We start from the raw sequence: 22,993 nt of genomic DNA on the forward strand, positions 1-22,993 counted from the left end.
GTTGAGAGATGTATCCATAGATCTCTTAATTTTGCTCTCAAAGTGCACCAGATTGATAGTTTTAACTTCAACATTTAAAAACAAATCTTCCTGGGGGAGTGTGCCCCCCGGACCCCCCTAGAGGAGGTTAGGTCCCCCCCCACTTAAATCATGTTCACATGGAGAGGAAACTAAATACTTTTGCACACATCTTGTGTCCATATCTTTCTGTTTTGGTGGTCATGCCACAACCGTGCACGTGCATGCATGCACGAGTCATGGTAAGATATCTGGATTAAGAGGTTGCTTTTTCTTTGTACAGCATGAAAGAAAGGTGAAATGAATGGACTGTGATTTTAGTATTCTTAAGCAGAGGTCCATAATTTGTACGGCCTTCGGAGGATGTTGAAAAAATTGAAATGGCCCTTGAGAGGAAAAAGGTTCCCCACCCCTGCTGTGATGAAGGTAACTTCGTCACTGTGGACTGATGGCTTCGGGCCTTGTATTATTGCACTTTATTAAACAACTTCCCTTTGCACAGAAATGTCACTCAGCACTTTAGTAGTGAACAGTTTTGCACTTTATTAGCGTGATTGCACAGTACCGTTTGGCATTGCATATTTGCACATTGTACATAATTTATACTAATTATTGAGATAGCATTTATTAACTGATTAAACCGTATTAATTGAAATGTCGTCTGGCAGATGCTGGTCGGGTCCTCGGTTCCGCCTTGAAAAGATAGGGGAGTTACAGAGAGCGCCGAAAGTGTTTGCTGGTGTAGAATGACAGCGGTTGAGAGTAATCAGGGTGCAAATAATATGTGAGGGTGTGGAAATCATAGCGTTAAGTGGCATTAATTGTACGAGTTGCCACTGTGTGGAGTTGACATGTCACTCCCCCATGTCTGTTGCTGCTGATTGTGTGCACCTGGTGCCCTGTGTTGTCTCCTCCCCCCTCACCTGTGTCTTGTTGGGTTAATTAGTGTGGGTATTTAGGCTCTGTGTTTCCTGTTTTGTAATGTGGTGTGAGATGCTTGTTGCTGGTGACTGTGGTCATATGAGACAGTAAGATTGAGGCTGTGTCGTACCACAAGGAGTAATAAATGCCCACACCGGGTTATATTTGAACTCTCTGCCTCTGCCTCCTTGCTTGGTCGGGCTGCTCAACGGTCAGCTTCACACCTGCGTTAGAGCCAATAGAATCAAAGGGGAAGTTCCTAAATCCACCTACACGTTACCATTGAGAAATGAGAGTGATGCACACGCAGCTTGCCCAAACCGAAAGCTATGTTGCGCTCTGAAAACTGAAAACTGAAAACTAGGTTATAGCCATAAATATGATGATGGATTATCAGTAATCATTTAAAAGGGAAACAGAGACATTGGATTAACCTTCAGCAGCGTTTTTATCGTTGTAATGCCATTGAACACAACTTTTGATCAGAAAGCAGCAAAGGTAAGACTTTTGGCTTAGTAAAGCTACGCTGTGTGTTGTCTGGGTTTGCCTGAGCTGCCGCGAGTTTTGGTCGCACAGTGATGATACTTATACCATTGGAATCTCAGCATTCAGATGATATCTTGTTTGTGCAGATCCGATGAAGTATAAAAGATCGCTAACGTGAGTTCTGTGCGAAGTGCGTTAGCATTTTATCGCTTAGTGCTAATTCAGAGGCTTGGCGTTAGACTTGTGTTTTGTTTCGGTCAACATGGTTCATATTGTCAGTTATCTGGGCTTCTTCCCGTTAAGTGGGTATGACACATTAATAGGTTGTTCAATGTTAAGAAGCCCTGAGACACAGTTTCGTGAAAGAAAAGCCTGCGGGGGCTTAACAGGTTAAAGACATTGGAATCACAAAACAAACAAGAAATCCACAGACTCCATCTGTTTAGAACATTTATTATGCTCTAGATAGAAAAACCTGAAATAATTAGCAATTTTCTATTAAACACTGCTTAGAATAACCTGACTAGTGAATGTTCAAGGGCAGGCCTTAATAGTGTGCGTCATTTACAAGATCTCTTTATGGGTATGTTATTTGTATCATTATTATGCTGAGATTATGAAAATCAGATTGGTGAGTTACTTATGGAGGTTATAAAGAGCAACAGAGTGGTCTTATTGTGGAGAGACATTGAGGACCGTCCGGATGCTGTGGAACAAAAGAAAAGAGATACACATTAGTTTTCTGTGTTGTCTTTGTGACACAAGAGGTAGGGAGTGTAAACCTACCATTTGCCATGCTTCATCAGTTCAATGGCGTCATTGACCTGGTCCAAAGTCATGTTGTGGGTGATGAACTCATCCACCTTCAACTTCTTGTCCATGTAGGCTTTAACCATTCCAGGCACGTCATCCCTACCCTTAAAACCTGTGCAACAAAATCACAAAATGAGACCAAAGAGACTCAACCAGAATAAAACTGTGTTTCAGTTTCAGGAGATGCATTAGTAAGCGCTGATAGCCATATTTGTCTCACCTCCGAACACAGAGCCCTTCCATGTCCGTCCAGCGATGAGCTGAAGCGGGCGGGCAGAAAAGTCCTCTAAGTCCGTCCACCCAACAATCACGCTGACACCCCAACCTTTCACACAAGACTCCAAGGCACTGCGCTAGAATGAGAAACAGCACAACCGACAAAGTCAGGGGGCTTGTTACCAGAAGGTGCTGGTCCAACTGTCTGGACTAGCTGAGGATATGTAGGCTGGGTAATTTAAAGTCCGATGGGTGGCAGTTGTGCTTGAAATTACACCTAAGTGTAAAAAAATACTTGGTCATTCGTACCCTGCAGTTGGAGCTATTATTGTTTTGTTTTATTCATGATCTGCTTAATCTATGGGATTGTCACCTACCATCTTAGATTTGGATCTAAGTGCACACTCCTGTATCATCTTAACTGATGTAATACCCATTCAGTATGTGCTTGTACGGCAGCTCCTTGGGATTAAAAGTTATATGTGCATCCATTTAAGGTAGCAATGCTAAAGTATATGCATCATGAGTGCAGAAGCTCCAATTAAAGTTTTATGGCCTCAATAATGTCATAGCCCAAAGAGATGTGCATGCCAAATGTTTATAACTTCGTGCAGGGCATTGAAGTCCCTCGGGTCCTCATCAACAGGACATGCCAACCCCTGAGTAGATTGGGCCAAGGGTTGACGAGATGAAGGTTGATGTAAATAGGAAATAAAAGTTACCATGACTGCCACACTCCCGACACATTCCAGGGAGAAGTCCACTCCTCCGTCAGTCATCTCAGACAGAACTTGGCTGATGGGTTTACTGTGATCCTTGGGGTTCACGAAGTCGGTAGCCCCGAACACCTTGGCCTTCTCAGCCTTCTCTGGATTGATGTCAACAGCGATGATCCTCTTGGCTCCTGCAGCCTGGCAGCCCATGACTGCAGCCAAACCCACGGCTCCCAGGCCGAACACAGCACATGTTGAGCCTGATTCCACCTAAAGTACCACAATTGCCAAATAACTAATAATAAAGTACTGAACCGATTTTCATGGCCAAGGAAGAACCAGTTACATTTGTGTGAGAAGTAACATCGTTTTTGGTCAACATGTCTCTTTAGGTCATATGTCAATGTAATGTGGAACTAATAATAACAATAATAACTTAATTTGTATAACACCTTTCATGCAAGGATGCTGCCCAAAAAAGAACAAGATGAGATAAAAAAGAAAACCCATCAACAATAATTCTCAATAAATGTGATAATAAAAGGAAGATTTTAAGTAGGCCTGTAATTAGTTAAGTCTCCAATGTACAAATCAGGCTTCTAAAATAGAGGTTTTACTAGAGCAGAAGGTAAAGTACCTGAATGCAGAGATTTTATTATCATTATTGTTGTTTCATGAGAGAGTAATTGAAGGCTGGATTACTCCTATGAGGCTTTTCGACCTGGCCAATCATTTTGATTGAAAAGTATTTTATGTAATAAATATTGTCAAGTTTACAGGCACATAATATTAATATTTCCCTCCATTACAGATACCTTAGCTGTATTAACTGCTGCTCCATATCCTGTGCAGATTCCACAGCCAATGAGACAGACTTTGTCCAGAGGGGCAGCAGGGTCGATCTTAGCCACAGCCATCTGGTTAACCACAGTGTACTCAGAGAAAGTACTGGTCCCAGAAAACTGCAGCACCTTCTTCCCCCTACAGGTAAAGCGGGATTCTGGGAACAACCTGTACAAGATAATCTCATGATGAGACTGAATTTGGGTGATGCTTCTGTCCCATTAAAGGGTTCACTAAAAACATGTAATAAATGTGAAAAAACAAACAAAGACTGTCTGTTCTGTTGTGATTTCAGATGGCACCCAAAGTTGTTACACTGATGTTGAACTAAAGGTTTCCGTCTTTAATTGTATGAACACCCCGAAGAGCTGAGGAAAAAGAGAAAATTGAAGGGTTGGCTGGAGATGTACGTTTCTGAACTCACCATGCTTTATCACACTGGTTGGTCCTTGGACTCTTACAGAAGCGACATTCTCTACACTGGGCTAGAAACAGAGGTATGACCTTATCTCCTGAAATACAAAAGCAGTGTTACCATATGACAGTCACAACAACTTTTGAAATGGTGTAAAAAGATAAAATGGATAAATTGCACAGATAAGAGTCAGTTTACATACTCATACACCTCCAGTGACAGCAGTATAACTATATTTCTAAACTTTGGACAGGCAAGCTGTTTTGAGTGTTTGCGCTAAGCTTCGCTTAACTTAAAGGTCCCCTATAATACTGTTTTTCATCAATATATTATAGGTCTCAGATTATATACAAAACATGTCTGGCAAATACCAAACAGATCATTGTAGCATGCCATAAACCCCTCTGTTTCAGCCCCGTTTAAAAAATGCTGATTCTCTGTCTGTTACTTTTTATGAAAATAAGGAACCACTCCCCACGCCCCTCTGAGAGATATTTGGTTAAAAATAACACAATGGTGCTCTAGGAGGAGATTCAGGTGATAAGGTGGGGGGGGGGGGTGTTACCTTGGTTGGTTATTCGCTAATGGTTACACAAGCCAAAAATCGTTATGACATCAGGCCAAAATCTGATCAGCTCATTTTCAGGCAGATTTTTATATAAATGGATCAGGACAAACAGAGAGGGGGTCTTGTTTCCTGAAACTTTCAGAATCTCTTTACACAGAGGGGACACATATTTATGTATAAAAGACATGAAAAAGTGAATTTTGCATAATAGGTGACCTTTAACACGCCTAGCTTTAGTAGTAGAACTAATCGGAAACACACCTGGCTTATATTCAGTGACTCCAGGCCCAACGCTCTCAACGATGCCAGCTGCCTCATGGCCGAGAACTGTTGGGAAGCAATCTTCATGAGTATTCTCCAAAAGCTGGTGCAGATCTGTGTGGCACACTGCAGTTGCCACAATCTGTACCAAAGGAAGTAAGCAAACATTGAAAACATTAAAGGGATTAAGGGGACAGACAGTGTTTACTTCAGTGGATTTAGGCAATAGCAAAGGTCTCAGATATATACAAAATATATAAAAAACATGTCTTTGAAGTGTTTTGCTCAAAATACCAAACAGATCACCCATTCTAGCCATGCCTCATATCCCTCTATTTCACTTCCTGTTTCAAAAGTGATGATTTTGGGTATAAAGCTTTTTAAAAAATGATAAAAAAAAGAGAGTCGGAGCTTATTCCTGCTCATGCGGGAGATTTCTACCGGCAGATACTGCCTTGATGAAACGCCATATCATGGATTATCAAGGATTATTTCTGAAACAGTATGGAGCTCAAAGGCTTTCTCTCTTGCCGGTTATACCACAAGGTGAGTTCCTTTTTATTTCCTGCTTCTTCACACACATGCTCTCTCCAGTACAGGTTAGCTCTGAGTGTTAGCGTGTCGCACTGGAACACACCGCAAAGACTTCAGCCGACGGCCAAGAAGCACGTACGAACTGTGCATGCGTGAGTGGCAATAACTCTCCTTACCAGCAGGCGGCGGTAGTGTGTATTCGTCATTCAAAAGAGGCAACAACCGGAAGACAGACTGCGTGATAACCAAGAGAAGAAGAACAGACTGCGTGATATAAACAAACAACAAATAGCGTGTGCGTTCTCTACAATGAGAAGCTCATGGGGCTTTCCCGAACCTGTGTCGAGAGCTGGAGTTAAATGAAATCTCAGATGTGCCTTCTTAATAGTTTCTTTGGGTCCCTCACTTCCGTTTCGCTTCTCATGCACTGATTCGCTAGCTGAACAGCCAATCAGAGTGATTTATTTTGCCGACTGCGGTTTTCGGCCGAAAAGGCGTCGGCCCGGCTGAAAAGACACACCTATCTGAGTAGGGCGTGTCGACGCTCGTCGTCAGCCTGACGCCCACCGACGCCGATAATCGGCCTGGTGTGTCCGTGCCTTAACACCCTTCACTTTTATCAGCAGTTGTCAGGCAGGACACTGGATTGGATCTTGAGGGGATAAAGCATTAATTTACTTTACTTTATTGCTAATTTCAAATTCAACATCACATGTAAGCTCTCTCTTCGTCCAGCACACTGGCTGTGGCTAGGCACTGATTTACTGACATATTATTACTATTAAATATAAAGGGTTAGTAATAATAAATACATTTAATCTGATTAATCAGATCCATCAGATTAATGGTAAAAACTTAGAGGACATTATTCAACTTCTGAAATCCTCCTCCTGCTGCCTTGATATTATTCCAACAGGATTTTTCAAAGATGTTTTTCCTTGCATGGCCTCAGATCTACTTCATATAGTAAACACATCTCTTCACTCAGGTATTTTTCCAGAGGCCCTGAAAACTGCAGTCATTAAACCGCTCTTAAAAAAGAATAATCTAGATGCCTCAGTAATGAACAATTACAGGCCAATATCAAACCTGCCATTTCTAGGTAAAATCATTGAAAAAGTAGTATTTCAACAGTTGAGTAACTTCTTGCATTTAAATAACTGTTTGGATGTGTTCCAGTCAGGATTTCGTCCAAACCACAGCACTGAGACTGCTCTTGTAAAGGTCTTCAATGACATCCACTTAAACACAGACAGTGGCAGAACTTCAGTGTTAGTATTATTAGATCTCAGTGCTGCATTTGACACTGTTGACCACAACATATTACTAGACCGACTAGAAAACTGGGTGGGACTTTCGGCAACAGTTCTAAATTGGTTTGAGTCCTACTTAAAGGACAGAAAAAACTTTATTTCTATAGGTAAATACACATCTGAGTTGACAAATATGACATGTGTGGTACCTCAAGGCTCCATCTTGGGGCCTCTTCTCTTTAACATCTACATGCTACCACTGGCTCAGATAATGAAAAACAACAAAATAAGTTACCATAGCTATGCGGATGACACACAAATTTACGTAACAATTTCACCAGGAGATTATGCTCCAATTCAAACACTGAGTAAGTGCATTGAACAAATCAATGACTGGATGTGTCAGAACTTTCTCCAATTAAACAAAGATAAAACTGAGGTAATGGTTTTTGGAGCCAAGGCAGAACGTATAAAAGTTAGCGCTGAGCTTCAGTCTGCAATGTTCAAAACAACAGATAAAGCCAGAAATCTAGGTGTAGTCATGGACTCTGACCTGAGTTTCAACAGTCACATTAAAACAGTTACTAAATCAGCCTACTATCACCTAAAGAACATATCTAGGATTAAAGGACTAATGTCACAGCAGGATTTGGAAAAACTTGTCCATGCTTTTATCTTCAGTAGACTCGACTACTGCAATGGTGTCTTTACAGGCCTCACTAAAAAATCTATTAGAAAGCTGCAGCTAATTCAGAACGCCGCTGCTCGAGTCCTCACTAACACTAAGAAAGTGGATCACATCACTCCTGTTCTGAAGTCTTTACACTGGCTTCCTGTGTGTCAAAGAATAGATTTCAAAATATTGTTGCTGGTTTATAAAGCTTTGAATGGTTTAGGCCCAAAATACATGTCTGACCTACTGCTAAATTATGAACCATCCAGAACCCTCAGGTCTTCAGGGACTGGTCAGCTTTCTGTCCCCAGAGTCAGAACTAAACATGGTAAAGCAGCATTCAGTTATTATGCTCCGAATATCTGAAACAAACTCCCAGAAACCTGCAGGTCCGCTGCAACTCTTACTACTTTTAAATCCAGGCTGAAGACTTTTCTTTTTGCCGCTGCTTTTAATTGAACTATTCACATCTTAAACTGCACTGTAACTTTTAACTTTTATCCATGTATTTTTTCTTTTAATGTTTATTTTATTATCTTTCCTTTTTAATGACTGATTTTAAATGCCATTTTTAAAATGTCTTCCATTTTTGTAAAGCACTTTGAATTACCTTGTGTTGAAAGGTGCTATATAAATAAACTTGCCTTGCCTTGCCTTGCCTTGATAGGAAACATTTCCCATGCATCTTGCTTTCCAAGCTAAAAGCTAGGTTTAGCTAGCAAGGAAACTAGTATTTGTTTTGATAATGATACGTGCCCCTCCCCACCTCAACCAATATGTCTAAATACAGTCACTTATGGCTCCAAAAACAAAATGGTGACGGCAAAATACTCTCTCTTGAGGATTCAGTATCTGGTGGTACAAACCAATGTGTGACTTAACAGTCAACACTTCCACTACATTTGTTCAGTCTACGGCAGGGGTGTCCAAACTACAGCCCAGGGGCCAAATGCGGCCCGCGGGCCATTTTGAATCGGCCCTCAGCAAATTAAAAAAGTATAATGGAGTATGGCCCACAAATGAAACTTGTGCTTGTCTTGTATTGTACTTCTTAATCTGAGGCTCCTGTTTTAAGGAATGAGCTGCAAATTAAATAAATGAAACCCTATGGAGAGCTGTGATGTAGGCTGTTTTTTTTCTTAAAGCATATTCAAGTATTTTGAGTGGCCCAGCCCTTTGTATATTTTTCTGTATGTGGCCCTCAGTGAAAAAAGTTTGGACACCTCTGGTCTACGGTAATTTACACTTCTATGTCTACCAATTAGGGCTGTCAAGTTAACGCGTTAATAACGCGTTAACGCAAAAAAAAATTAACGCCACTAATTATTTTAACGCGATTAACGCATGTGTATTTTTTGTCCTCGGCCGCCCCGCCCCATAGTTTCAGAGCGCATCAAGTTTAAAATACCATCTACAAGCTGATGCTGACAACCCCGCTCCTGCCGCCCGCTTGTGGCAGACCACACTTCCACGCTCACCGGCAGGCCCGGACTGGAGTGTGTATGTGTGGCGCGACTCGCGCGAGCGAGGCACACCTTACGTGTTGTTGTTGTTAGCATCTGGTGCTAGCTAGCTGCGCTAACGGATATAAGGAGCTGTTTCAATGACATTTCGCCGACAACTGTGCCGAGCACTTGACTTTATGCAGGTAGCCAGACAGTGGGACATTGTACGAAAAGTCAGCACACTCAGCACGGATAGTACGCGCCAGCCGCGGCGCCAGGATTTCAATTGTGGGTGGGCCAATGTCATTTCGGCTGGGCCTGTTCTAATAGATGTTTCTCGTTAACAAAAATGTAATAAAAAGAAATGCCTGCATAACATTGTAGGCAACTATGTAATGCATATTTCCTATAGTAAAGACACTTTTTCAAAACCCTTCTCTTTTAAACATTTTCACTTATGAGAAGCTTAAATATTATTTAAATGATTAAGCACGCCGCAATGAGTGAAAATAAATGTTATACAGCATGTTATTTAGTTTTGGTTCACAATACATGTATACGTTTAGAAACAAAGAGCATACAACGGCAGAATATGGAATAATGAGCGAACACCAGAGGCCTGTACTACGAAGCTGGATTTTCGCTTAGCCAGCTAAATTCAGGGAAATCTCGGGCTTTCCGGTCCTACGACGCTGGTTCTCTTTTTAGCAGGCTAGATTTCCATGGTAACTTATGCTGAGCGGCAAACCTGCTCCGGAGCAGGTTAGGTGGCAGGCTAAGAGATCAACTCAGTGAAAGCACTGCCTGCTGACCAATCAGAGCTCCGTGTGCGGAGTTTAAAGCGATCAATTCATATGACAGGAGGAGAAAGGAAATACAGTTTAAACTGCCGTTGCAGGAAAGACGACCGGCCAAAATCAACTGACTGTGTGAACGTGAAAATTAATAGAATATCCCCTCCCATCTTCAGAGCAATCTGACTATTATAACATTAGCGTTAAGAAAGCTTACTTAAATATCTGCCACGACATAAGTAACCGGATCAGAGTAACATTAAAGGGCCCATGTCATGGCCATTTCCACTGATCATAATTACATTGTTGAGGTATACTAAAATAGATTTATACTGTGCAATTTTCCAAACTCACATTGGTTTCGCATACAGCATCTCTGTCAAGCATGTGTATTCAGCAGTATTCACTTTCTCCACTAAACGACTCGTTGGAGCTCTTGCCCCCCCCCTCCCTGTGAGCCTAGTGTGCTCCGATTGGTCAGCTCGGCCACTCGTTCTGATTAGTCAACCACCAGAGAGGCTGCGCCCATGTCTAACAGTGCTTTTCCCGGCTGCTCTCAGCGTAACATCAGTCTTATCATGGCGTCGGCACAGCCGTATATTTTATATACATATATATTTTTAACTGTTGTTATAGAAGAGTGTGACGGCCCCAGGGCCTTTGTCTTACGATGGGGTGGAGCTGAAGAGGCTAATCAGCACGATCACGGACACCTCCGGACACTACGGCCCCAGTCTCTCTCCAAAGCGGCTGCAGGAAGACTAACTCTGCGATCCTCTCAACCACCTATCTCTGCATTTACCACAATAAATGTGCCGTGGTTTTGTAAACTCGTGTATGTCTCCTTGTCTTTGTGGCCTACGAGCCGCTCATAACAAAGAGTAAGTTATTTTTACCCGTTATAAACTACTACTGTTTGATGAGAAATCAAATCATGGTTTGCTATATATGAATTCAGGGAAGAAAGGATAGGCCTACTAAGTATTTCCATTAAACTTTATTTTTAGAAATGTACAAAATGAACATAAATATACATATATACACACGGTATATCATTCATTCCTCCTCCTCGCATCTTGCCTGCGCACAGTCGGTGCGGTGCCTTTTAGCACGACGCCTCAGTAGTAGTTGAAGTGCCTTTTAGCACGTCATGGATTGTCCGCCAGGATCTGGCTGGACGAAATCAAATGCAAATCACAAAATATTAGAGAAACTTAGTTGTTTTAGATTCGTTAGTAGTAGTTGTGTAATGAACAGCTTGCCTGCTAATATGCTAACCTAGCTTTGTTTACCTTGGTAGCTAACACGATATGAACGTTAGCTTGGAGGAAAGGCAACTATAATGCAGTGTAATAAAACTACTATGAACAAAATCTAGTGGTTCATATTAGGCTAGCAATAACGTGTTTATAATTGCAATCGTATACAGGTATTCTGCTACCATACAATGTAACTTGCATGAATACATTGTTTTGCGCTAGCATACAGCTAGCCTCATTAGCTACATGCAGTATATGTACGGTCACAATGTACGGTAAATCACAGTACAGTATACTGTATGAGTATTCCGTGTGTGTGAATGCAGACATTCTCCTGCTATGAGATACATGTATGCAAGGCCATCTGCTGATATTAGAGTTGATATATGGAAACTCTAGCAACTTAGTTAGCACAGTTAGCACTGTGTCAATGGCTTAGCAGTCCAACACAGTTTACACATTTAAACAGTCTTGTTTGATAAATACACAAATAACAATGCAAACTTACAGGTTGTATACCCAGATCTTCCCCTGCTCCAAACGGTCCAAACAAGCTGTGCATATCCGGCCTCAAACTGGGCAATGTTTTGGAAGCTTTCGTCTGTGAAATGCCGGTTCTTCGAACCTCTGGAGGAGGAACACGCCGCTGCTGGTGTGGCCATAGCTCTTCGGGATTGGTCCATTTCGTTCCGGGTACCGCATGACATCAGGCGGTACCCGGAAGAATCAAATGGGCAGTGACGTATCTCCAACGAGGCGTTTTGGGGAGGTATTTTCTGTGTTAGAGTTTTACTCGCTACAGGGTGTACTTTGAGGGTTTTGACTCTGCACACCGTTTACATGCATAAATACCTTCATAACACACAAGGGGACGGGTAATAACCGGAAAAGCATGACATGGGAGCTTTAAGTACAGTCCGCGGCACTGTGAGTGCAGACGTAGATGTGTCCCATTATCATTCATATCATATCACATCATAATGTATCATATATTTCCTTATTTGAGTCAGCTTCTTGAGCCGTATCTGGCCGTGCAACACTCACAGTGTCACATATTGTATGCAGAAGTATTATTTTAAGCAACACATTAAATTGACGAAACACTCGAGTCAAATTCTCCTAATTAAAGTCAGATCCACTCGTGTCTTGGACGGGGCAGTGATTTCATAAACCTGTTAATGTACGCATTCAAACACTTTTTCTTTTACCAGCTGTATTCACCTTGCAGGTGCAGCTATGTGGCTTTTAAAGTGGGTAAAGTGTTTAAGTCATGGATGTTTAAAGTTTAACTTCCTCATATTTGACTAATATTAAAGTTCACTTTTCATTCAGGAAGTATGACGCTGCGCTGTCAGTACGCTTCTCCGTGTTTGAGATTGGTCGAATGCTCCAAATACCACCCCTTTCATGTGAACGCGCACCTAACTAGATAGGACACGGCGGCTTGAGCGATCCACTTGATATCCAGCGTCGTAGTACAGTTTAGCGCCAGCGCGTATGTTTTGGATTACGCCAACCGGCTAACTCCAACATATCCAGGTTAAATTGAACCAGCTTCGTAGTACAGGCCTCTGATGTGTGTCTGTGTGGTTAGACTGCAGCCTGCTGTCCTTTAGCGGATCTAGCGAAGTGAGCGGCCGTGCGTAAAAGGCACTGGTTCTCTGACGCGGCACTTTTCAGAGGCTGCAGATTTATCATTAGGCTACTTCCTTCTGATACTGCAGTGCAGAGCTTTCATGAGCTGAAGTATACGTTTCATACTAAAGCAGCTGGGCAGCAGATATTGTTGCTTCACACTCATAAGCTTTGCTGATTTGGGCTGGAGAATGCCTGCCGTGTCTGGGTGCGCTCTGGTAGTTGCAAATGACATGACATTTTAGCTCTACGTTTCTTAATCATTTCCCGAGATATGTAGTCTCAATATGAAATGAGGAATCTGTTGCTTTGCACACGTGACAATTATGTCCGGTAACTAACACTTTACGTGTTCCCGATTTTTCTCAATGATCTCTCCCTGTCGGCCCTCTGGGTTGCGTAGCTGATGGAGGATGGTTCCATGGTCAGACTTCTCGCACTGTCTGTAGTTTGTATTTCTCTCCATAGCTATTGCATGAGCTGCGCTGCTTTCGTGTTTACTGAGAGCATAGTCGATATGTTTCCAGTCCCTGTAACCATGGCGACTGAATGTATCTTATGGGCATAGATATGTCTCATAATTATTTGTGTGAACATAACAATTATTTGTGTGTAAATATGTGATTTGGAAATGTAAAACACAATCCACAAATGCATTTAAAAGATTTGCAAACTCACAAATAAATTTGCAAATGTAAAACGGATCTGCAAATACGCTAAATATGTTCACAAATAAAAAAAAGATCTGTGAATATGTCTTTAACATTTACAACTTTCGATCAGGCATTTGTGAATCCATTTTGTATTTGTCGACCAAAAATGCGCTTGTGGATCTCAACTCTCTGCTCGTAGATCTCAAATTTCTGCTTGTGGATCGTCTTTTTACACACACGGAATTTTGAGACTGGGGCCCAATCCCAAACCACTCCCTCGACCCTACCCCTCCGTGGCGGAGTGAACTCCGTCTGTAGCCACACTCGCAGCTCAACGAGGCTCCCTCCTGTCAGATGGAGGGAGTAAATACAGCGGCAAGCTTTGGGACAAACTCCCCTCTCTCCGGCAGAAACAGGAAATGCCGTAACTGTATGTAACAACGGTTTCAAATCAGCATCTCTTTGACAAAAAATGTAAATTAAGAACTCAAATAAAACTCCAAACATCTTTCATTGTGTTACTTTTTTGTAAAGCTCTTCTAGTTTTAAACCTGATGTTTATAAGCTTCTTAGTTTTTGCAACAGTCTGTAAATATACACAACTTTATAATAAAATGCACACATTTACCTTTTTCTAGACTAAACACAGGTACTGTATGATCCTAAGTTAAAAAAATATGAGGTTATCATGAGGTTGTTAACATCGCAATTTATCAGTGGATGTTTGCTGGAACTACTTGTAAACAGCGTGTTTCCTGACGGACACACACAGCGTGACTCCGGTCAGGTAGAGACCAGTCTCAAGTCAGCACCGATGCAGACTTGCTGTTTGAGGGCTTGATAGCCCACTCCTCCTCCACACCTCTCCACACTCGTTGGTTTGGAACAGCACTTAATGTGGCGGACCCTCCGCGCGAACGCGCAAACGGAGGGGTAGTGTGTAGGGGTAGGGTGTAGGGCGTGGTTTGGGATTGGGCCAAACTTTCCTCTGGTCTCAGCTAAAATCTACTCGTGTAACTCGGTTATTTTCGGAAACCACGTGATGACCTGCTGATGACGACATTTCCGCATGATTTCAAAGTAAGAGCATGATGGTTTGTTTAATGCTCTGTTTTTTTATTATAATGAACAGCGAAACGTTAGATGCATTCTTTATCACCATCATCATCATCATGTTATGGTGATACAGTTAGTTTGTGTTAGTTTATTGGTTCAATACAGCATATATCGAGCACTTTCGTAGGCATTGATGTTGAAGTACAGGTTACGCCACTTCGGGTCCAGGGGGAGCAGCTGGCAGCGAAGCAGCCCAGAGGAAACTCTTTCTTCATTGTTTTTTGTGTATTCAGTCAATGTTACAAAGCACTTCACATTTTATTAATCGGCCTAATTTTACCTTACCAGTGCAGTAATAAAGTAATCTGTAGAAAAGCACCGTATTTAGGTCAGCCTTCATACTAAGGCTACATTAAATGTTATAATATTCATCGTGTCCTTTCTACTGTATATGCATATATTCCTGTCTATTGCTTTCATTTGTGTTTCATGTTATTATGTTTATACTTGTTTCCACACATTTCACAATTTGGGATGAATGAAGTATCTATCTATCTATCTATCTATCTATCTATCTGTCTGTCTGTCTGTCTGTCTGTCTGTCTGTCTGTCTGTCTGTCTGTCTGTCTGTCTGTCTGTCTGTCTGTCTGTCTGTCTGTCTGTCTGTCTGTCTGTCTGTCTGTTTATCTATCTATCTATCTATCTATCTATCTATCTATCTATCTATCTATCTATCTATCTATCTATCTATCTGTGATATCTGTCTGTCTGTCTGTCTGTCTCTCTGTCTGTTTATCTATCTATCTATCTATCTATCTGTGATATCCATCTATGATATCCATCTATTTATCTGCCTGTCTGTCTGTCTGTCTGTCTGTCTGTCTGTCTGTCTGTCTGTCTGTCTGTCTGTCTGTCTGTCTGTCTATATCTATCTATCTGTCTATCTATCTATCTATCTATCTATCCATCTATGATATCCATCTATCTGTCTATCTATCTATGATATCCATCTATTTATCTGTCTGTCTGTCTGTCTGTCTGTCTGTCTATATCTATCTATCTGTCTGTCTGTCTATATCTATCTATCTGTCTATCTATCTATCTGTCAGTCAGTCAGTCAGTCAGTCAGTCAGTCAGTCAGTCAGTCAGTCAGTCAGTCAGTCAGTCAGTCAGTCAGTCAGTCAGTCAGTCAGTCAGTCAGTCAGTCAGTCAGTCAGTCAGTCAGTCAGTCAGTCAGTCAGTCAGTCAGTCAGTCAGTCAGTCAGTCAGTCAGTCTGTCTGTCTGTCTGTCTGTCTGTCTGTCTGTCTGTCTGTCTGTCTGTCTGTCTGTCTGTCTGTCTGTCTGTCTGTCTGTCTGTCTGTCTGTCTGTCTGTCTGTCTGTCTGTCTGTCTGTCTGTCTGTCTGTCTGTCTGTCTGTCTACCTACCTACCTACCTACCTACCTACCTACCTACCTACCTACCTACCTACCTATCTGCCTGCCTACCTACTTACCTACCTACTTACTAGTTGTTTTGTTTGGAAAGGTTGTCATTGTATTGCTCTTTACCAGCACCTGCAGAGTACAGGACTTTACATTGTAAATATTATATCAATCCTATAATATTGGTTTCTAGCATATATCATTTGCAAGTGTTTAAAACAAATGTGGGATACTGATTTCATAAAAAGAAAGACATTCATGATTGTCATATTTTATTATGTAGGATACAGGACTGGACTGTAGTCAAGTAAACTTACTTTACTTATTAGTATTTCCATTTTATGGATTAAGAGGGAATTATTCTCACTTCATTTATGCAACAACTTTATTTAATTTTATGATTAGATTGTTTTGCTTGTATCATCCTTTGCAAATACATAGTCACAATGCTGGAAACAGGGCTGTTCTAAGCCCCGAGGGTACTACCGCCATCTACTGGCTGCAGTGTTTTTGTGTTATGCATTATTGCATGAGTAAAACTAGAACACTCAGTAGCTATAACCTATCAGCATTTGGTTAAATCAGATGAAAGAATATAATTACTTATATTTATATTGACTGTGCGTGGGCCTGGCAGTGGCAGATTCATTTCAGGCAAAAGTGTGCACAATCAACGGTAGGGCATGTATTTTAATTGTTTGAATAATTTATATGGTTATAAAATATAACATCGAAACACTGACGCAAAGAACACGTATTTAGAATGTGTAAGTAAGTTTACTTGACTACAGTCCAGTTCTGTATCCTACATAATAAAATATGACAATCGTGAATTTCTTTGTCAATTACTTTTATCAAATGAATATCCCACATTTGTTTTAAGCACTTTCAAATTATATGTTAGAAACAAATATTATAGGATTGATATAATATGTACAATGTATAAAGTCCTGTACTCTGCAGGTGCAGATAGATAGATAGATAGATAGATAGATATAGATATATATAGATAGATACAGACAGACAAGACAGACAGACAGACAGACAGACAGACAGATGGATATCATAGATGGATATCATAGATAGATAGATAGGTAGACAGACAGACAGACAGACAGACAGACAGACAGACAGACATACAGATAGATAGATAGATAGATAGATAGATAGATAGATAGATAGATAGATAGATAGATACAGACAGACAGACAGACAGATAAATAGATGGATATGATAGACAGACAGACAGACAGACAGATAGATAGATAGACAGATAGATAGATAGATAGATAGATAGATAGATAGATAGATAGATAGATAGATAGATAGATAGATAGATAGATAGATAGATAGATAGATAGATAGATAGATAGATAGATAGATAGATAGATAGATAGATAGATAGATAGATATCAATCATAGATAGATACTTCATTCATCCCAAATTGTGAAATGTGTGGAAACAAGTATAAACATAATAACATGAAACACAAATGAAAGCAATGATTTGAGATCCACGAGCAGAGAGTTGAGATCCACAAGCGCATTTTTGGTCAACAAATACAAAATGGATTCACAAATGCCTGATCGAAAGTTGTAAATGTTAAAGACATATTCACAGATCTTTTTTTTATTTGTGAACATATTTAGCGTATTTGCAGATCCGTTTTACATTTGCAAATTTATTTGTGAGTTTGCAAATCTTTTAAATGCATTTGTGGATTGTGTTTTACATTTACAAATCACATATTTACACACAAATAATTGTTATGTTCACACAAATAATTATGAGACATATCTATGCCCATAGTATCTTCTCCGCCGGCCCCGCCTCTCACTAAAATGCCGGTGTTATGCCGTAGATTGAAGCCTTGCCGTAGATTGAAGCCCTGTCCGCGGGGACGCGCACAGGTGACGTCATCGCCTGTATTGAGTTTCGCCGAGTTTTCAAAGCTTTTTTCTCTCTTTTGAATGATATATTTCACATCAGATTAAACAGCAAACGGCTGAATAAATAATGTGCATACAATTGCAAGGTTGCTCGTTTTAAGGAAAGGCAATGAAAGGATAAGATGTCATTTGTCAGTATAGTCCTATTTCTTAAAGGGCCCATGTCATGGCCATTTCCACTGATCATAATTACATTGTTGAGGTATACTAAAATAGATTTATACTGTGCAATTTTCCAAACTCACATTGGTTTCGCATACAGCATCTCTGTCAAGCATGTGTATTCAGCAGTATTCACTTTCTCCACTAAACGACTCGTTGGAGCTCTTGCCCCCCCCTCCCTGTGAGCCTAGTGTGCTCCGATTGGTCAGCTCGGCCACTCTGTTCTGATTAGTCAACCACCAGAGAGGCTCCGCCCGCTTTTTTCGGGGAACATCAGTGTAATGGTACAGCTGATATTTTATACTAACTAACCGAACTGAACCTACAACTGTTGTTATAGAAGAGTGTGACGGCCCCAGGGCCTTTGTGCAGGTGTGTTGCAGGGCTTACGGTGGGGTGGAGCTGAAGAGGGTAATCAGCGCGATGACGGACACCTCCGTAGCCGGTGCTATTAATCCCAGCGGCCCGGAGTCTCTCTCCAAAGCGGCTGCAGAAGGACGAACTGAGCGACCCTCTCCCCTCGACCACCTATCTCTGCATTTACCACAATAAATGTGCCGTGGTTTTGTAAACTCGTGTATGTCTCCTTGCCTTTCCGTTGTGGCCTACGAGCCGACATAACAAAGAGTAAGTTATTTTTACCTGTAATAAACTACTACTGTTTGATGAGAAATCAAATCATGGTTTGCTAATATATGAATTCAGGGAAGAAAGGATAGGCCTACTAAGTATTTCCATTAAACTTTATTTTTAGAAATGTACAAAATGAACATAAATATACATATATACACGGTATATCATCCATTCCTCCTCCTCTTGCCTGCGCACAGCCGGTGCGGTGCGGTGCCTTTTAGCACGAGGCCTCAGTAGTAGTAGAAGTCCCGTCCCCGTCATGGATTGTCCGCCAGGATCTGGCTGGACGAAATCAAATGCAAATCACAAAATATTAGAGAAACTTAGTTGTTTTAGATTCGTTAGTAGTAGTTGTGTAATGAACAGCTTGCCTGCTAATATGCTAACCTAGCTTTGTTTACCTTGGTAGCTAACACGATATGAACGTTAGCTTGGAGGAAAGGCAACTATAATGCAGTGTAATAAAACTACTATGAACAAAAGCTAGTGGTTCATATTAGGCTAGCAATAACGTGTTTATAATTGCAATCCTATACAGGTATTCTGCTACCATACAATGTAACTTGCATGAATACATTGTTTTGCGCTAGCATACAGCTAGCCTCGTTAGCTACATGCAGTATATGTAGTCACAATGTACGGTAAATCACCCGGACTATACTGTATGAGTATTCCGTGTGTGTGACTGCAGACATTCTCCTGCCATGACAAACATGTAAGGCCATCTGCTGACATTGTAGTTGATATATTTAAACGCTAGCAACGTAGCATCACAAAAATGTTTTTCCGACCAAATCTAGCTCTAGCTCCGTGTGTTAGATCGGTTGCATACACGCTACGCCAGCTATAATGTAATTACGTTTCGCGACTGACCGCACGGCAAATCACCCGGAGTATACTGTCAATAGGTATTTTGTGTGTGAATGCAGACATTCTCCTGCTATGAGATACATGTATGCAAGGCCATCTGCTGATATTAGAGTTGATATATGGAAACTCTAGCAACTTAGTTAGCACAGTTAGCACTGTGTCAATGGCTTAGCAGTCCAACACAGTTTACACATTTAAACAGTCTTGTTTGATAAATACACAAATAACAATGCAAACTTACAGGTTGTATACCCGGATCTTCCCCTGCTCCAAACGGTCCAAACAAGCTGTGCATATCCGGCCTCAAACTGGGCAATGTTTTGGAAGCTTTCGTCTGTGAAATGCCGGTTCTTCGAACCTCTGGAGGAGGAACACGCCGCTGCTGGTGTGGCCATAGCTCTTCGGGATTGGTCCATTTCGTTCCGGGTACCGCATGACATCAGGCGGTACCCGGAAGTATCAAATGGGCAGTGACGTATCTCCAACGAGGCGTTTTGGGGAGGTATTTTCTGTGTTAGAGTTTTACTCGCTACAGGGTGTACTTTGAGGGTTTTGACTCTGCACACCGTTTACATGCATAAAAACCTTCATAACACACAAGGGGACGGGTAATAACCGGAAAAGCATGACATGGGAGCTTTAAAACCTTCTCTGTTGTTTAAGTGTCTGATAACCACGAATATAAGCAATGATATAACAGTAATTATATAACATATGTCAGACACTGTGTTATTTTCAATCAAGCCTAAAAGATTATAATGTGTTCAAACTGGCTTCACTCGCTTTAATTGCTCCTTTGAATGTAATGTTCCTCTGTGGTTTCCTACTCAACACATGTTTGTATTGTAATGCCACTCATATTTTATTTTTTATTGTATTTTAAGGTGACATTGAATGCTTTGAAATGTGCCCTAAAATAAAGTGTATTATTGATCTTATATCTGTGCCTATATCACACTATTAATGTTCCTTATTTTAGACTAGGTTAATCCTGGTGTCAATAGGGAAGATCTGCACTGTTCTCTACATAACATGTTCAGCAGAGCTGGTATTTCTCCTGCCAGATTTGGAACCCCCCCTATCATTTTGTCCAGGATAGACTCACCAAAATCACACTGGTGTTTGCTGTTCCCCTCTAGTGTGTGCTCACAAAAGCATTTTACTTTGGGCCCAGCAGGTAAAAAACTAAAGAGGGTCTTCCAAATCCGGCAGACCAGGTGTTGTAGCTGCCGGATTTGGAAGCCCCCCTATATCTTTGTCCAGGATAGTCACAACTTCACCAAAATCATACTGGTGTTGCCTGTTCCCCTCTACTTTGTGCTCACAAAAGCATGTTACTCTGGGCCCAGCAGGTGAAAAATGATAGGGGGGCTTCCATATCCGGCAGCTACAACACCTGGTCTGCCGGATTTGGAAGCCCCTCTGTAGTTTTTCACACACACACACACACACACACACACACACACACACACACACACACACACACACACACACACACACACACACACACACACACACACAGTATGTATTATTGTATGAGAGAGGTTCCAGGTTGAATTGAGGCCAATATTTGTAATGTTCAGAAGTTGTGTTTAATATTCATGAGAATATTTGTTATTGTTCAAATGATAATAAACAAACATATAAAGCATATTTGTCCACTCATATGTTGATAAGAGTATTAAAAACTTGAAAAATATGCCTCTAAGGTACATTTAGAACAGATAAAAAATGTGCGATTAATTTGCGATTAAATATTTTAATCGACTGACAGCCCTAATACCAATATTTGAGAAAGTGAGGAAGCAACATGAGTTCATGTTTTTTTTTCTGATAGTGGACGTCTCTCACCTTGATGCGGATCTCATTGGCTTGGGGCGGGGCTACTTCAACCTCCTCAATCACCAAAGGCTTGTTCGGCTCCCAGGCCACTGCTGCCTTGCACTTGATGACCTAAGGGACACGATGTGACCAGAATGAGAAATAACAAATACCGAAAACTGATTAAGCATATTGTTATTGAAGAACCACAGTACCCAGTAAGACCCTTTGTCGCACTCTAAAAATACTAAATATCCTCTTAACTTAAGGCAACATGCTACATTAGCATGACCCTGGATACGTTGACAATCCTTTGTGCTAAATTCAAAGCAAAGCAAGTGTAATTTACACTTCAAATCAACTTACTGCCAAATAGGAAAATAGTATCATATTAGGCAAACCTCTTTCCTTTTTAATATGAAATGTTAACAGCAATTGGTTTAATCTCTCTGCTGCTCCTGGCAAAAGCAAACAGGAAAACCAACAATGTATTACATTGTATGACCTTTTGACAGTATAAGTTAATGGAGGGTCAGCAAGTAAACAGAATCGGTTTTAGTGGTTTATCTTGAATTCAAAGTATGATTTTGGCCCACTATCTCCTCAGCTTTGTGTACAGTATATATACTTGACTGGAGAGTTTCAAACTGTGTGCCAAGTGAAACAGGACATGAGATATTTCACTGAGGCAATGGGGCAGGAAAACATCTCCAGTAAGTAAGAAACAGATTTTTCTTTTTGTGAGCTACAAAGTAAATCACATGTCTGTAAACTTGTATGGCGTGAAAACTGCACTTCATTGAAACATTTTTTTATAATCTCAGATATCGACTTTGTTTTACAACCAACCTCAATCCAAATACTGAAACCTCATAAACACTGCAAACCAGAACTGCACAACATGCACACATTGTCATGAACAATAATGATGAGATACAATTGCATAGATTTTGGATGTTTTTTAACATTATTGCATATATAGTACCCTCATTTTTAGATTTCTCAAACATCTCATGTAGCACAGGTAATAGTCATGGACATACCGCAAAAAGAATAAAAAGAAACACTTAGTATGAGTGCATACATGTTAGATTATACTTACTTTACCAGCTGTGGCCATTTTTGCTGCAAACATAAGAGTGAACAGGCGAGAATAGGGTGAAGAGAGGATAGCAGCTGCAGGACATGAGCGGGGAGGAGACAAGAGACCGTGAACTGGAGGTTCATATATTGCGGAAGAATAAAACAGTTTGACATTCAGTGGCTGGGAGCTGTTATCAGTTATTTCAGCTCCTAGATAAGAAAACCTAGGCAACCCATCTGGAGCCTGTGTGGAATAAACATGCAGCAGCCAACACAACTTAATGTAAATCTCTTTCTACTACAACAAACCAACAGGATTAGCTTTATTGGTACTTATTGGCTTATCCTTACTGTGGAATGAGTGTAATGTGTATATTTAGATGGTGTTGCAAAACCTTTGGAAGTAAGGAGAAACATACGGAGCCCCCTAGAAAGAAAATTGGTTGAAAAAAATAATAATAGCCTAATAATAACTTTTGGTTTTCATTTAGCTCA

The 22,993-nt window shown here is 40.9% G+C and overlaps 1 protein-coding gene across 1 annotated transcript; it reads right to left on the minus strand.

Moving 5' to 3' along the window:
• Window positions 1-1,862: 1,862 nt before the first annotated feature.
• LOC117486675 (alcohol dehydrogenase 1-like) lies at window positions 1,863-22,911 on the minus strand. The gene is made up of 10 exons (XM_034135181.1): window positions 22,894-22,911; window positions 22,518-22,591; window positions 21,446-21,547; window positions 5,255-5,396; window positions 4,435-4,522; window positions 3,983-4,178; window positions 3,177-3,437; window positions 2,459-2,591; window positions 2,212-2,350; window positions 1,863-2,131 (listed from the first exon to the last, which is right to left on the minus strand). The coding sequence occupies exons 2-10, from the start codon at window positions 22,548-22,550 to the stop codon at window positions 2,098-2,100; spliced, it is 1,128 nt and encodes a 375-aa protein (XP_033991072.1). The 5' UTR covers window positions 22,551-22,591; window positions 22,894-22,911; the 3' UTR covers window positions 1,863-2,097.
• Between the last annotated feature and the right edge of the window lie 82 nt (window positions 22,912-22,993).

Source organism: Trematomus bernacchii, unplaced genomic scaffold, assembly GCF_902827165.1.
Source record: "Trematomus bernacchii unplaced genomic scaffold, fTreBer1.1, whole genome shotgun sequence".
Lineage (NCBI taxonomy): Eukaryota > Metazoa > Chordata > Actinopteri > Perciformes > Nototheniidae > Trematomus > Trematomus bernacchii.